Consider the following 16,932-nt stretch of genomic DNA (forward strand, 5'->3'; position numbering starts at 1 on the left):
TATGTTGCTCCTGTACGGTTGCACTGAGATGTCAGTCATGTGACTGGGGTTGTGACAGTGGTGCATGAACACCAGGATGACAGGTTTGTCTTCTGTGGAAGGAAAAAACCAAACAGGTTACTGTGGGCACTGATAGACGCTGTTGCTGTCCCCTGTGATTTATTGCACATTGTAAATTGGTTGAGAAAATAACATGGGGGTGGGGGTGGGGAGGGGTGGTCAATCATTGGAGAAGCCAGCAAATGCCTCAGCTGTGCTTCCCAGGATAGACTCTAGTCTCACCACTGCCCTGCACCAGGGAAATGGTCATTGAAGCATGGATGTCACAAAGGTAACATACTTTTAAGTACTGAAACTCACTGCACATATTCAGACTCCATCTAACCAGTCTACTAGTAAGAAACTTGCTAAAAACAAAAAAAAAACAAATGTTGATATTCAGCTTGAAGACTGTTATTCCACAGCATTCTGGAATCTGAAGGGTGTGCATTAATTTTCTACAACCGCCAGGTAGTCCCAGCCAGGCAAATCACAGGAGCAAATTTATAATTATTATAATTAATTCTAATGTTACTTAAAATTTCAGAAATAAAATTTGAAAATAATGGAAACTATAAAAACTAAGCGACTGCTCCAGATCACTTAGACAACATCCGTGCTTTAGACTGAGGACCAAAACTTCAGTGACTAAATGGGCAGTAATTTAATACCGTAATGATTTTCTGATGTAACGGACTTGTAGTCTAGCCATACAGTATGTCACACTCCTGTATATCCTGCCTAAATGCGATGGTCTACGTGTCCGTTTGGATAAGCAGAAAACAGTAAATAACTCAGGTTTCACCTGTAATGAAGCTGAATACCAAGGAGTACATAAACTGAACTAAATAAAATAATGGCTGAATGGCGGAACTCACTGAGCACTTTATTAGGAACATCATACTGACACTGGGCTGGACGTCCCTTTGCTCTCATAACAGCCTCAGTTTTTCATGGCATGGCCTCCACAAGATGATGGAAACATTCCTTTGCGATTCTGGCCCATGCTGACATGATTGCATCATGCAATTTCTGCAGATTTGTCAGCTGCACATTCATGCTGCGAACCTCCTGTTGGACCAAATCCCAAAGGTCCTCTATTGTATTCAGATCCAGTGACTGGGAAGGTTACTGAGCTCATTATGTTCATGAAACCAGTTACAGTATAGATGACTTCTGCTGTGTGACATGGTGCATTATTATACTGGAAGTAGCCATGAGAAGATGGGAAAAATGTAGGTATGAAGGGATACTACTGATCAGCAGCAATACACACAGGGGCTGTGGCACTCAAGCAATGATCAGTTGGTATTAAGATTTAGGGACTGAAACTGCTGCCGTGAGGTTGGGTCCATAGATTCACGCTGTCGATGCCAAATTCTGACTTTAAAATCTGTCCCTCAGCAAAACTTGAGATTCATCAGATCAGGCTACATTTTTCCAGTCTTCAGTTGTCCAGTTTTGCTGAGTCTCTGCCCACTGTTGCCTCAGCTTCCTCTTTTGGGCTGGAAGGAGTGGAAACTGACGTGGTTTTCTGCTGTTGTAGCCCATCTGCCTGAACATTTGATGTGTTTTGCATTCTGAGATGCTCTACTGCTCACCACAGCTGAAGAGAGTGTTGATCTGAGTTACTGTAGCCAGTCTGTCAGCTTGAACCAGTCCAGCCATTATCCTCTGACCTCTCTCATCAACAAGGAATTTCCATCTGCAGAACTACCATTCACTGGATGATTTTTTTAATTTTTCTCCCATTCTGGGTAAACTCTAGAGACTGTTGTGCTTCTGCTTATGGTCTTAGCAATGGACAGTATTCAAATTAATGATGGTGACCAGGGCTCTATCCAGGCAAAATGTTTAATAGTAGTTCTACCAATAAATGTATTTTTGGTTTGCAAACGTAAAAATACTGTCTTCAGTTACAAACAAACTGTACATGCTAAGTGTGTGCAACTCGTAACTGTGGTCTTAGCAAGTGCATTCCAAGCCATGCATTATATATTTTTAAACTCACTTCATATTTCTGCAGGTGTGTTTAAAAACATATAACATATGCCTTGTCACGCATTAACCCTTACTTAAATACCGTATCTGCTATGTTGTGGAAGCACTATTCATGGCAGAACAGCACCCAAGAATATCAGGTTAGTCACTATATAAAACAATATAAGTACATAGGCCTGTGCATTTCATAGATAAACCCTGGCCAGTTACAGTAGGTTCATATTTAAGCTAAATTTCACATATTTGTCTATGTCAATTATATATTGTAATTTGTGTCAGTCTATTTTAAAAGCTTTCTTCACTTAATATTTTTATTTGCTGCATTTCCCGCCAGCCAAAATGAAATGATCTGTGGGGAGATCCAAAACTCTCAAAATGTGTCAGCCTTGAGAGACTCTCGGGTTCATTGGGAAAACTCGGCAGATGTGGATGGATTGTTGATTTGAGCTTACTTGCACAGAACAACTTCTGAAAGGTAGCGCTTGTTAAATAGAAAAATAGAATCAGAATTGCCTCTTGGATTTCAGGGCAAAGGCGACATACAGCAGGGACTGAATCCTGACTCACCTGTAACTCTGGCCATGGCTGCCTCCATGTCTGTCCCAATCCGAGAAACAACAGGACAGAAGAGCAGGATGACGCTGCAGTCCTTTTGAGTCGGGATCTCTTTGAGCTTGAGCTTGAGCTTTTTGATAAATGTGTCATGGGTACGGAAAGTTTCTCCAGCAACCAGCACATGGACTTTAACTGGAGAAGTAAAACAAATTAAATATGAGTTGCAAGTGTGATGAAAAGGGAGCATTTAGGAAAACACTCTACAGACTGATTCCTTCCGTGTGCCGTTCTTCCGTTATATTATTTTATGGGCTAGGAGTTGGGAAGCAGTAAAAATGCCAGCAGTCCTTGGATCCCCAAGGACTGGTTTAGTGTATACATCATCACTGGAGAAAAGTCTACTTCATTTTAGTAGTAAAAGTACAGTTCTGTTTGAAATATAACTGTTACTTGTAAGGTCACAGATAACACAGATAACTCAAATCAATTTGTTTGCAGAACAAAGATTTTAGGCCAGTCTGAATGTATTTTTTTCAAATTCTACATTTATTGTTAGGCTTGGCTATTTATTGTTGGTCCCATATATTGTTTTTTTGTGAAGCAACTATTTACTATTTATTACCATCACTCTGGAAAAGGTGGAGGATAATCTGGACAACTTAAGAAATTTTGCAAGCATGTGTATGATGGGGGTTTTCACTGGGGCCAAAGAGAAGTGCCCCCTAGTGGCCACCCGAGGGCAGAAACTGCATATTACCTTCGCTATGAAAAATAATTCTAGGCGTACCTGCACTTTTTCAGTACTATGTTCTGCATTATTGTCCATTTGCACACCTCACATCAGCAGCTACCTCATTCCCATATTCCACTACTTATTTATTATCATGTCTGCACTACTGAAGGTTGTAACCCCCATGCACTCACCCCCAGGCACCATGACACAAGAATTCCACTGAGTTCCCCAAATACATGTGACAATAAAAAAAACTTCCATCCATCCATCATTGTAACCACTTAATCCCAACTGGGGTCATGTGGGGGTCCAGGGGCTTATCCCGGAACAACGGGCGCAGGCGGGAACCAACCCTGTGTGGGCGCCAACACTCACAAAATTACAGGGCCAATTCAGACATGCCAATCAGCCTACCCTGCCCGCTTTTGGACTATGGGAGGAAACCGGAGCCCCCGGTAAAAACCCAGCTGAACACAGGGAGAGCGTGCGAACTCCACACAGAAAGGGCCCGGGATCAAACCCAGCACCTTCTTGCTGTGAAGCAGCAGCACTAACCACTGCGCCACCATCCTGCCCCACAATAAAGCATAAAACTAATAATATTTTTGGATCAGTGATTACAAGTCTTTTGCTGGGAAGCATGTAATATGTTCCTGAGCAGAATATGAGCACGACTGTGCAGAGATGAGTCAGACCCCAAGACACCCAGTACCTCCAGAGGACCCACCGGAATCTTCCATTTTTGTTACATCCTTGCACTGATGGGATTTACTCCTCTTTCCCACTGGTTCAGTGCTCTGAGGCTCGCTATCAGGGGTGATGTTTGCCCCGTTGTCATCCAGGGGAGCCATCGGCTGCTGCTCAATATCTGATCCGGTGTTGGACTGTGGGACCTCAACATGTGAATCAACATACCTGCAGAGTGTATGTAATAAAATGACATGTGTGTCCAAAGGAATACTATTATATAATTTCCTGATAGTTACTGTTGACCTTTGAAATGAACGTGCACATATATTTGTGTGTACTGTATACTGTATATAATGTATTTTTTATATCTAAGTACATACAAAAACAATAGTTATCTAAAATTTTTCAGATTCATTTTTCATTCACATACAATATTGCTGACATTAGATGTTCATCTGATAGTTGTTCATTCTGTAAAATTAATAATTTGCTTGATCATTAGTAATACTTCATATCTTACACTAAGTATGTTTAATGTGTACTTTTCATGTACTTTCATATATGGTGGGTGTTTCTCAGTTAGAAATGTTTTGCATACACAGTTAAACAGGACAATAATCATACAGTTTGGTCACGAACTCTGAGGAAAACTTATTAAACTGATTAAAATCCTGAGTGTTTACACAGTATTTGTGTTAATGCTCGCTTTCCCTGCAGAGGGTCTGTTTATTCACTTGTACCTCAGCAGTGCTGACCACACTGCTTTGACCGCTTGCTCATTTTCCTGGCATTCCATCAGCCCTTTAATTTCATGGTAGGCACAGTGGATGATTTGCATGTTGCTCCTGGACGGTTGCACTGTGATGTTGGTCATGTGACTGGGGTCGTGACAGTGGTGCATGAACACCAGGATGACAGGTTTGTCTTCTGTGGAAGGAAGAAAGCATATAAGTTTGTGTGGGCAGATACAGTATGAACGCTGCTGCTTCCCCATACAGTTTTTCTCCTCTATGTAAAATAAGGTGAAGAAAAAGAAAAACTGTAAGATTCTTAGAATAAGCTGTAGACTGACCACAAACCTGTACTGGATTAGTGAACATAGAATGATGGCTGGACAAAAGATAATCTGTTAGATCCACTGGAATAACCTTGTCAGATGTGGATGGTTTGTTAATCTGTTTATGTTTTACAGGATAACAAAAGCTATGGATCAGAAGTTAAATAAATCACAACTTCTCCTGTGAAAAGTTGTACTACATGATATCTCTTTGTTTTATAGTTGAAACCAGAAGTTTACATAAACTTAAGAAAAAGACACAAAAACGTTTTTTCCTCACTGTCAAACATTAAATCAAAGTAAACATTTTCTGTTTTACGTTAGGGTTACCAATTTTTTTGTATTTAAATGTCAGAATAAAGAGAGAGAGGATATTATGGAGATTTTAAATGTACACAAAAATGTGTCAAAAATGTACACACACTTCCTTAGTAGTTAGGAGCACTGCCTTGAAACTTCCACTTGGGCCAAATGTTTTTGGTTTCCTCCCACAAGCTTCTCAGAATAGATTGCTGGGATTTCGGCTCATTCCTCTTGACAGAACTGGTGTAACTAAGTCATGTCTGTAGGCCTTCATGCTCACACATGCCTTTTCAGTGCTGCCCTCAAATTTTGTGTGGTTTTGAGATCAGGGCTTTGTGACGGTCACTCCAACACTTAGACTTTGTTGTCCTTAAGCCCCTTTGTAACTAACTTGGAGGTACATAAGCTTGGGGTCATTGCCTGGATGCTGTTCAGCCAAATGGCTACTTCAATATTAGTTTAAATACTAGAACTCGTGGCCATAGGTGCAAATTAGCGGGAGAACATCCATCCATCCATTTTCCAAACCGCTTATCCTACTGGGTCGCGGGGGGTCCGGAGCCTATCCCGGAAGCAATGGGCACGAGGCAGGGAACAACCTAGGATGGGGGGCCAGCCCATCGCAGGGCACACTCACACACCATGCACTCACACACACACACTCCTATGGGCAATTTAGTAACTCCAATTAGCCTCAGCATGTTTTTGGACTGTGGGGGGAAACCGGAGTACCCGGAGGAAACCCCACGACGACTTGGGGAGAACATGCAAACTCCACACACATGTGACCCAGGCGGAGACTCGAACCCGCGTCCCAGTGGTGTGAGGCAACAGTGCTAACCACTGCACCACCATGCTGCCCAACAAAGTTACCCATAAATTTAATTAAAAAAAATTATGTGACTGATAGAAAAATGACACACATAATCACACACAGAACACAGAACTTTGTTAGCCAAGCTAGCTTGACTAAATCACCATGGCGTCACAAGAAGAAACCATGGAACACAGAGGACCCAGGTGCAGGAGACTGCAAGGTGTATTGGGGAAACCAAGCAAACAGAATCCAAATCGCAGGGCAAGAATCGTAGCCCAGGAAGCTGTTCCTAGGAGGTCGGAAACCAGGGGTGGTCAGTCCTACAGAGAAACACGAGACTGGGGATGGGAACACCGGGCAGGTCGGGCAGGAATGAGCAGGACGGGAACCGAAACAAAGCAGGAGAGACACGAGACAGAGTAGAGTGAGTGCTTGTGCGCGTGGCAGCTATACCTCACTCTCGTCCTGTGGGCGGGTCTGGCTTTTATGTGCTGAGCAGGTGGAGAGCTGACTTCTGTTGCACCTTTAAGCCCCCCTCCTCGGGGCATGGCACATGGCAGTCAGCAAAAAGCAAAGCGAAGCACAAAGAGGGGCTCAGGACATTCTTACCTGAATGGAACTGTACTTTTTTTTGTGGAATGAGACCCTTATGTTTAGCAAGTCAGACTTCACTTTCACATTTTAAGGCTTCGAACCTGGAGGCCATTTCACCTCACTCCATGCTAACAAGGCCACAGGAGTTTCACAAAGGCCCTAAACTTCGCAGGGACAAAGTAGCCATGTTGCAACGTCAGTAGGAGAGTGCAGCACCTCACACAAGAAGGTCCTGGGTTCGGTCCCGGGTCCTTTCTGTGTGGAGTTCGCACGCCCTCCCCATGTCCGCGTGGGTTTCCGCTGGGGGCTCCGGTTTCCTCCCACAGTCCAAAAGCGTGCAGGGTAGGCTGATTGGCATGTCTGAATTGGCCCTGCAATTTGTGTGAGTGTTCGTGTGTGCACTGCAGTGGGTTGGCGTTTGCCCAGGATTGATTCCTGCCTGCCCCCCTTGTTCTTGGGATAAGCTCCGTGACCCCAGTTAGGATTAAGTGGTTACGGTGATGACTGGATAATAATAATAATACCCAGAGACACTTCAATGATTTGACCATGCTTTATATGACCAGACATGTCTGGGTACAATATACATTGTGCAGTATATGGCGATGTAAAATACTGGGTAATGTGCAATAACTATATTAAATATATTTTACGTTTACACCTTGAATTTAGCAAGCAAGCCCACTCTTTCTTTTTAACAATGTTAGCGGGTTGGGCAGCCAGCTGACCTTAGACTGTCACGCCCACCGGCAGACGACAGCGACCGCAGCTGATCTCGCTAAGAGGTAATTAGTAGGACTCCCTATCTATGCCTCGCACCGGCAGCAGATCGGTCTGTTGACGTGCCACTACCCAGCAACCTATCTATCTGTTCGTCCCACAGTTGGACTCTGTCTGTTTGGCCCTTCCCGCATGGGGAAAACATGCAAACTCCACACACATGTGACCGAGGCGGAGACTCAAACCCGGGTCCGAGAGGTGTGAGGCAACAGTGCTAACCACTGCACCACCATGCCTCCCCTTGCTTCAATATATCCACATAATTTTCTTTTCTCATGATGCCATATATGAAGGGTGAGCATTAATTTTCTACAACCACCAGGTAGTCCCAGCCAGGCAAATTACAGCAGCAAATTTATGTGCTATTATAATTTTTAATTCTAATATTACTTAAAATTTCAGAAATAAAACACAATTTGAAAATAATGGAAACTATAAAAACTAAGCGACTGCTACAGATCACTTAGACAACATCTGTGCTTCAGGCTGAGGATCAAGACTTCAGTGACTAAATGGGCAGTAATTTAATACTGTAATGATTTTCTGATGTAACGGACTTGTAGTCTAGCCATACAGTACGTCACACTCCTGTATATCCTGCCTAAATGCGATGGTCTACGTGTCCGTTTGGATAAGCAGAAAACAGTAAATAACTCAGGTTTCACCTGTAATGAAGCTGAATACCAAGGAGTACATAAACTGAACTAAATAAAATAATGGCTGAATGGCGGAACTCACTGAGCACTTTATTAGGAACATCATACTGACACTGGGCTGGACGTCCCTTTGCTCTCATAACAGCCTCAGTTTTTCATGGCATGGCCTCCACAAGATGATGGAAACATTCCTTTGCGATTCTGGCCCATGCTGACATGATTGCATCATGCAATTTCTGCAGATTTGTCAGCTGCACATTCATGCTGCGAACCTCCTGTTGGACCAAATCCCAAAGGTCCTCTATTGTATTCAGATCCAGTGACTGGGAAGGTTACTGAGCTCATTATGTTCATGAAACCAGTTACAGTATAGATGACTTCTGCTGTGTGACATGGTGCATTATTATACTGGAAGTAGCCATGAGAAGATGGGAAAAATGTAGGTATGAAGGGATACTACTGATCAGCAGCAATACACACAGGGGCTGTGGCACTCAAGCAATGATCAGTTGGTATTAAGATTTAGGGACTGAAACTGCTGCCGTGAGGTTGGGTCCATAGATTCACGCTGTCGATGCCAAATTCTGACTTTAAAATCTGTCCCTCAGCAAAACTTGAGATTCATCAGATCAGGCTACATTTTTCCAGTCTTCAGTTGTCCAGTTTTGCTGAGTCTCTGCCCACTGCTGCCTCAGCTTCCTCTTTTGGGCTGGAAGGAGTGGAAACTGACGTGGTTTTCTGCTGTTGTAGCCCATCTGCCTGAACATTTGATGTGTTTTGCATTCTGAGATCCCCTCCTGGAGCCGACACCTTATCGTGGTGGAGGGGTTTGCGTGTTACAATGATCCCAGGAGCTATGTTGTCTGGGGCTTTATGCCCCTGGTAGGGTCACCCAAGGCAAACAGGTCCTGGGTGAGGAACCAGACGAAGTACGGCTCAAAAACCCCTTTATGATGAGAAAAATCTTGGATTCACGGTTTCCCTTGCCCGGACGCGGGTCACCAGGGCCCCCCCCTGGAGCCAGGCCTGGGGGTGGGGCTCGATGGCGAGCGCCTAGCGGCCAGGCCTACACCCATAGGGCCTGGTCGGGCACAGCCCGAACAAGGCACGTGGGTCCCCCCTCCAATGGGCTCACCACCCATGGGAGGGGCCATAGGGGTCGGGTGCGAGGTGATCTGGGCGGCGGCCAAAGGCGGGGACCTTGGCGGTCCGATCCTCGGCTGCAGAAGCTAGCTCTAGGGACATGGAATGTCACCTCTCTGATGGGGAAAGAGCCTGAGCTGGTGCGCGAGGTTGTGAAGTTCCGGCTAGATATAGTCGGACTCACCTCGACGCACGGCTTGGGCTCTGGAATCAGTCTCCTTGAGGGGGGTTGGACCCTTTTCCACTCTGGAGTTGCCCGCGGGGAGAGGCGCCGAGCGGGCGTGGGCATACTTATTGCCCCCAGGCTGGGCGCCTGTACATTGGGGTTTACCGCGGTGGACGAGAGGGTAGCCTCCCTCCGCCTTCGGGTGGGGGGACGGGTCCTGACTGTTGTTTGCGCTTATGCACCAAACAGCAGTTCGGAATACCCACCCTTTTTGGAGTCCTTGGAAGGGGTGTTGGAGAGCGCTCCTCCTGGGGACTCCCTTGTTCTGCTGGGGGACTTCAATGCTCACGTGGGCAGCGACAGTGAGACCTGGAGGGGCGTGATTGGGAGGAACGGCCCCCCCAATCTGAACCCGAGCGGTGTTTTGTTATTGGACTTCTGTGCTCGTCACGGACTGTCCATAATGAACACCATGTTCAAGCATAAGGGTGTCCATATGTGCACTTGGCACCAGGACACCCTAGGCCGCAGTTCGATGATCGACTTTGTAGTCGTGTCGTCGGACTTGCGGCCGCATGTTTTGGACACTCGGGTGAAGAGAGGGGCGGAGCTGTCAACCGATCACTACCTGGTGGTGGGTTGGCTCCGCTGGTGGGGGATGAAGCCGGCCAGGCCTGGCAGGCCCAAGCGTATAGTGAGGGTCTGCTGGGAACGTCTGGCGGAATCCCCTGTCAGGGAGAGTTTCAACTCCTACCTCCGGCAGAACTTCTCCCATATCCCGGGGGAGGCGGGGGACATTGAGTCCGAATGGGCCATGTTCCGTGCCTCCATTGTGGAGGCGGCTGACCGGAGCTGCGGCCGCAAGGTGGTCGGTGCCTGTCGCGGCGGTAATCCCCGAACCCGCTGGTGGACACCGGTGGTAAGGGATACCGTCAAGCTGAAGAAGGAGTCTTATCGGGCCTTTCTGGCCTGTGGGACTCCAGACGCAGCTGACGGCTACCGGCAGGCCAAGCGGAATGCGGCTCTGGCGGTCGCTGAGGCAAAAACTCGGGTGTGGGAGGAGTTTGGTGAGGCCATGGAGAACGACTTCCGGACGGCTTCGAGGAGATTCTGGTCCACCATCCGGCGGCTCCGGGCGGGAAAGCGGTGCAGCATCAACACTATTTATGGTGGGGATGGTGCGCTGCTGACCTCAGCTCGGGACGTTTTGGGTCGGTGGAGGGAGTACTTCGAAGACCTCCTCAATCCCACCGACACGCCTTCCGATATGGAAGCAGAGTGTGGGGACTTGGGGGTGGACTCGCCTATCTCGGGGGTGGAGGTCGCTGAGGTGGTCAAAAAGCTCCTCGGTGGCCGGGCCCCGGGGGTGGACGAGATTCGCCCAGAGTTCCTCAGGGCTCTGGATGCTGCGGGGCTGTCCTGGTTGACACGCATCTGCGGCATCGCGTGGACATCAGGGGCAGTACCTCTGGACTGGCAGACCGTGGTGGTGGTCCCCCTCTTTAAGAAGGGGGACCGGAGAGTGTGCTCCAACTACAGGGGGATCACACTCCTCAGCCTCCCTGGTAAGGTCTATTCGGGGGTCCTGGAAAGGAGGGTCCGCCGGATTGTCGAACCTCGGATTCAGGAGGAGCAGTGTGGTTTTCGCCCTGGCCGTGGAACAGTGGACCAGCTCTATACTCTCAGCAGGGTTCTGGAGGGTTCATGGGAGTTTGCCCGACCAGTCTACATGTGTTTTGTGGACTTGGAAAAGGCAATCGACCGTGTCCCTCGTGGGGTCCTGTGGGGAGTGCTCCGGGAGTATGGGGTACCGGGCTCCCTTTTAAGGGCGGTTCGGTCCCTGTATGACCGGTGCCAGAGTTTGGTCCGCATGGGCGGCAATAAGTCGGACTCGTTTCCGGTGAGGGTTGGACTCCGTCAGGGCTGCCCTTTGTCACCGATTCTGTTCATAGTTTTTATGGACAGAATTTCTAGGCGCAGCCAGGGCATTGAGGGCGTCCGGTTCGGTGACCTCAGGATTAGGTCTCTGCTTTTTGCGGATGATGTGGTTCTGTTGGCCTCATCGAGCCGTGACCTTCAGCTCTCACTGGAGCAGTTCGCAGCCGAGTGCGAAGCGGCTGGGATGAGAATCAGCACCTCCAAATCCGAGACCATGGTTCTCAGCCGGAAAAGGGTAGAGTGCTCTCTCCAGGTTGGGGATGGGGTCCTCCCCCAAGTGGAGGAGTTTAAGTATCTCGGGATCTTGTTCACGAGTGGGGGAACGATGGAGCGGGAGGTCGACAGGCGGATCGGTGCGGCGTCAGCAGTCATGCGGGCGCTGCATCGGTCTGTCATGGTGAAGAGAGAGCTGAGCCAAAAGGCGAAGCTCTCGATTTACCAGTCGATCTACGTTCCTACCCTCACCTATGGTCATGAGCTTTGGGTAGTGACCGAAAGAACGAGATCGCGGGTACAAGCGGCCGAAATGAGTTTCCTCCGCAGGGTGGCTGGGCTCTCCCTTAGAGATAGGGTGAGGAGCTCAGTCATTCGGGAGGGACTCAGAGTAGAGCCGCTGCTCCTCCGCATCGAGAGGAGCCAGATGAGGTGGCTCGGGCATCTGATCAGGATACCTCCGGGACGCCTCCCTGGGGAGGTATTCCGGGCATGTCCCACTGGGAGGAGGCCCCGGGGAAGACCCAGGACACGCTGGAGAGACTATGTCTCTCGGCTGGCCTGGGAACGCCTCGGGGTCCCCCCAGAGGAGCTAGACGAAGTGGCCGGGGAGAGGGAAGTCTGGGTCTCCCTGCTGAGGCTGCTGCCCCCGCGACCCGACTCCGGATTAAGCGGGAGATGATGGATGGATGGATGGATGGATGCATTCTGAGATGCTCTACTGCTCACCACAGCTGAAGAGAGTGTTGATCTGAGTTACTGTAGCCAGTCTGTCAGCTTGAACCAGTCCAGCCATTATCCTCTGACCTCTCTCATCAACAAGGAATTTCCATCTGCAGAACTACCATTCACTGGATGATTTTTTTAATTTTTCTCCCATTCTGGGTAAACTCTAGAGACTGTTGTGCTTCTGCTTATGGTCTTAGCAATGGACAGTATTCAAATTAATGATGGTGACCAGGGCTCTATCCAGGCAAAATGTTTAATAGTAGTTCTACCAATAAATGTATTTTTGGTTTGCAAACGTAAAAATACTGTCTTCAGTTACAAACAAACTGTACATGCTAAGTGTGTGCAACTCGTAACTGTGGTCTTAGCAAGTGCATTCCAAGCCATGCATTATATATTTTTAAACTCACTTCATATTTCTGCAGGTGTGTTTAAAAACATATAACATATGCCTTGTCACGCATTAACCCTTACTTAAATACCGTATCTGCTATGTTGTGGAAGCACTATTCATGGCAGAACAGCACCCAAGAATATCAGGTTAGTCACTATATAAAACAATATAAGTACATAGGCCTGTGCATTTCATAGATAAACCCTGGCCAGTTACAGTAGGTTCATATTTAAGCTAAATTTCACATATTTGTCTATGTCAATTATATATTGTAATTTGTGTCAGTCTATTTTAAAAGCTTTCTTCACTTAATATTTTTATTTGCTGCATTTCCCGCCAGCCAAAATGAAATGATCTGTGGGGAGATCCAAAACTCTCAAAATGTGTCAGCCTTGAGAGACTCTCGGGTTCATTGGGAAAACTCGGCAGATGTGGATGGATTGTTGATTTGAGCTTACTTGCACAGAACAACTTCTGAAAGGTAGCGCTTGTTAAATAGAAAAATAGAATCAGAATTGCCTCTTGGATTTCAGGGCAAAGGCGACATACAGCAGGGACTGAATCCTGACTCACCTGTAACTCTGGCCATGGCTGCCTCCATGTCTGTCCCAATCCGAGAAACAACAGGACAGAAGAGCAGGATGACGCTGCAGTCCTTTTGAGTCGGGATCTCTTTGAGCTTGAGCTTGAGCTTTTTGATAAATGTGTCATGGGTACGGAAAGTTTCTCCAGCAACCAGCACATGGACTTTAACTGGAGAAGTAAAACAAATTAAATATGAGTTGCAAGTGTGATGAAAAGGGAGCATTTAGGAAAACACTCTACAGACTGATTCCTTCCGTGTGCCGTTCTTCCGTTATATTATTTTATGGGCTAGGAGTTGGGAAGCAGTAAAAATGCCAGCAGTCCTTGGATCCCCAAGGACTGGTTTAGTGTATACATCATCACTGGAGAAAAGTCTACTTCATTTTAGTAGTAAAAGTACAGTTCTGTTTGAAATATAACTGTTACTTGTAAGGTCACAGATAACACAGATAACTCAAATCAATTTGTTTGCAGAACAAAGATTTTAGGCCAGTCTGAATGTATTTTTTTCAAATTCTACATTTATTGTTAGGCTTGGCTATTTATTGTTGGTCCCATATATTGTTTTTTTGTGAAGCAACTATTTACTATTTATTACCATCACTCTGGAAAAGGTGGAGGATAATCTGGACAACTTAAGAAATTTTGCAAGCATGTGTATGATGGGGGTTTTCACTGGGGCCAAAGAGAAGTGCCCCCTAGTGGCCACCCGAGGGCAGAAACTGCATATTACCTTCGCTATGAAAAATAATTCTAGGCGTACCTGCACTTTTTCAGTACTATGTTCTGCATTATTGTCCATTTGCACACCTCACATCAGCAGCTACCTCATTCCCATATTCCACTACTTATTTATTATCATGTCTGCACTACTGAAGGTTGTAACCCCCATGCACTCACCCCCAGGCACCATGACACAAGAATTCCACTGAGTTCCCCAAATACATGTGACAATAAAAAAAACTTCCATCCATCCATCATTGTAACCACTTAATCCCAACTGGGGTCATGTGGGGGTCCAGGGGCTTATCCCGGAACAACGGGCGCAGGCGGGAACCAACCCTGTGTGGGCGCCAACACTCACAAAATTACAGGGCCAATTCAGACATGCCAATCAGCCTACCCTGCCCGCTTTTGGACTATGGGAGGAAACCGGAGCCCCCGGTAAAAACCCAGCTGAACACAGGGAGAGCGTGCGAACTCCACACAGAAAGGGCCCGGGATCAAACCCAGCACCTTCTTGCTGTGAAGCAGCAGCACTAACCACTGCGCCACCATCCTGCCCCACAATAAAGCATAAAACTAATAATATTTTTGGATCAGTGATTACAAGTCTTTTGCTGGGAAGCATGTAATATGTTCCTGAGCAGAATATGAGCACGACTGTGCAGAGATGAGTCAGACCCCAAGACACCCAGTACCTCCAGAGGACCCACCGGAATCTTCCATTTTTGTTACATCCTTGCACTGATGGGATTTACTCCTCTTTCCCACTGGTTCAGTGCTCTGAGGCTCGCTATCAGGGGTGATGTTTGCCCCGTTGTCATCCAGGGGAGCCATCGGCTGCTGCTCAATATCTGATCCGGTGTTGGACTGTGGGACCTTAACATGTGAATCAACATACCTGCAGAGTGTATGTAATAAAATGACATGTGTGTCCAAAGGAATACTATTATATAATTTCCTGATAGTTACTGTTGACCTTTGAAATGAACGTGCACATATATTTGTGTGTACTGTATACTGTATATAATGTATTTTTTATATCTAAGTACATACAAAAACAATAGTTATCTAAAATTTTTCAGATTCATTTTTCATTCACATACAATATTGCTGACGTTAGATGTTCATCTGATAGTTGTTCATTCTGTAAAATTAATAATTTGCTTGATCATTAGTAATGCTTCATATCTTACAATAAGTATGTTTAATGTGTACTTTTCATGTACTTTCATATATGGTGGGTGTTTCTCAGTTAGGAATGTTTTGCATACACAGTTAAACAGGAGAATAATCACAGTTTACTTACGAACTCTGAGGAAAACTTATAAAACAGATTAAAAAATATTTGTGTTAATACTCGCTTCCCTGGCAGAGGGGATCTTTTTCACTTGTACCTCAGCAATGCTGACCGCACTGCTTTGACCGCCTGATCATTTTCTTCACACTGCAGCAGCCCTTTAGTTTCATGGAAGGCACAGTGGATGACTTGCAATATGTTGCTCCTGGACGGTTGCACTGTGATTTTGGTCATGTGACTGGGGTGGTGATATTGGTGCATGATCACCAGGATGACAGGTTTGTTTTCTGTGGAAGGAAGAAAGCATATAAGTATGTTTGGGGAAAGCGCCCGGCGTTTCCACCCCAACTCCACACTACACTTTGAATTACGAGACAACACACCTTAAAGTTTTACTTGCGCAAGGGTACCCACACTCTCAGCAGAATGTGCTACAAAGGGTGGTTCCCCTTGGCTCCTTTATTTATAGTCAGTGGGAGGCGCAAGAGTCACGCAGAATAGGGAGGTGAGAACAAGAAGAGAAAGTTCTGGTTTTGCTAAGGTGGGAATGCTATTATTAATATAATCTAAAGTATGAGGCTAGAGGACAACAAAATAATGTATATACAGTATACAGTTAGGGCAGGTGGGAATTGCAGAGGGGTGGTGCAGAAGCCTGCCTAGGTGGAGGAGATCTCCGAGATTATACAGGGGTTAACCTTGCCTCCAGCCAAGCACCAGCAGACACCGGTCCATCTTTGCTGGGGATGTGGGCAGCCAGACCACTTGGTCAGATTTTGCCCAGCATGAACTAAACCGGCAGGAAACGGTGCGGGGTCACAGTAGGTGGGATGCTGCAGGCCCCCACACTTGTGTCCCGCTTGTCACCTACGTGGGCTGCCCTGCCCACTGGTACTAGCGGGGTAAGTGAGCATGGAGTGGTTGTGGTGGGGTGGACTTTGGTGTCAGACTTCTGCCACATCCCAGTCTGCGTCGAAGGGGTTCCGTGCATGACCCTGGTAGACATGGGGTCTACAGGCATGGTGGTCCGGCCAGAGGTGGTACCAGAAGGGATGCAACTAGTGGGCACAGCAGTCCAGCTCTGCACAGTCACTGGTGAGCTAGCGCCGATGAGGGGGCAGGGACTGCTAAGGTTAGCAGTTGGGGGCAAGAACGTGCAGCACCTGATTTGGGTAGCTGATGTGTAGGTGGTGTGCATGTGTAATGGATTGAGAACATTCATTGTGAAATCACCAAAATTATTAGTTTTGTTTTTAATTATTTTCTTTTACTTTGTAATTTTTATATTTTGCTGTAAATAGGACTACATTTATAAGAAGCACCTGCACTTCCGACATATCTCTTGCTGGAGAAAGAAAAAGTGTGTGCGGTATCGTCAATTAGGGAATAGTTTTATCTGTGCAGAGCATGAGACATGGACCGCAGAAGCTGCCAAACCAGCCCACATGGTACACCTCAGCATGAGCCCCTGGAATGCCCCACACAACCCACTTGTTGTGAGGAGGCGGGGAACCCA

At 46.7% G+C, this 16,932-nt stretch overlaps 1 protein-coding gene across 1 annotated transcript in view; it reads right to left on the reverse strand.

Annotated features, from left to right (window-relative positions):
* LOC125714596 (uncharacterized) overlaps positions 1-16,932 on the reverse strand; it is a 272,791-nt gene that overhangs the window by 103,300 nt on the left and 152,559 nt on the right. Inside the window, exon 44 of the mRNA XM_048985335.1 lies at positions 4,759-4,945. Within this exon, the coding sequence (XP_048841292.1) occupies positions 4,759-4,945 (187 nt within the window). The remainder of the gene's footprint in view (positions 1-4,758; positions 4,946-16,932) is intronic.

This window comes from Brienomyrus brachyistius, chromosome 19 (assembly GCF_023856365.1).
Source record: "Brienomyrus brachyistius isolate T26 chromosome 19, BBRACH_0.4, whole genome shotgun sequence".
Lineage (NCBI taxonomy): Eukaryota > Metazoa > Chordata > Actinopteri > Osteoglossiformes > Mormyridae > Brienomyrus > Brienomyrus brachyistius.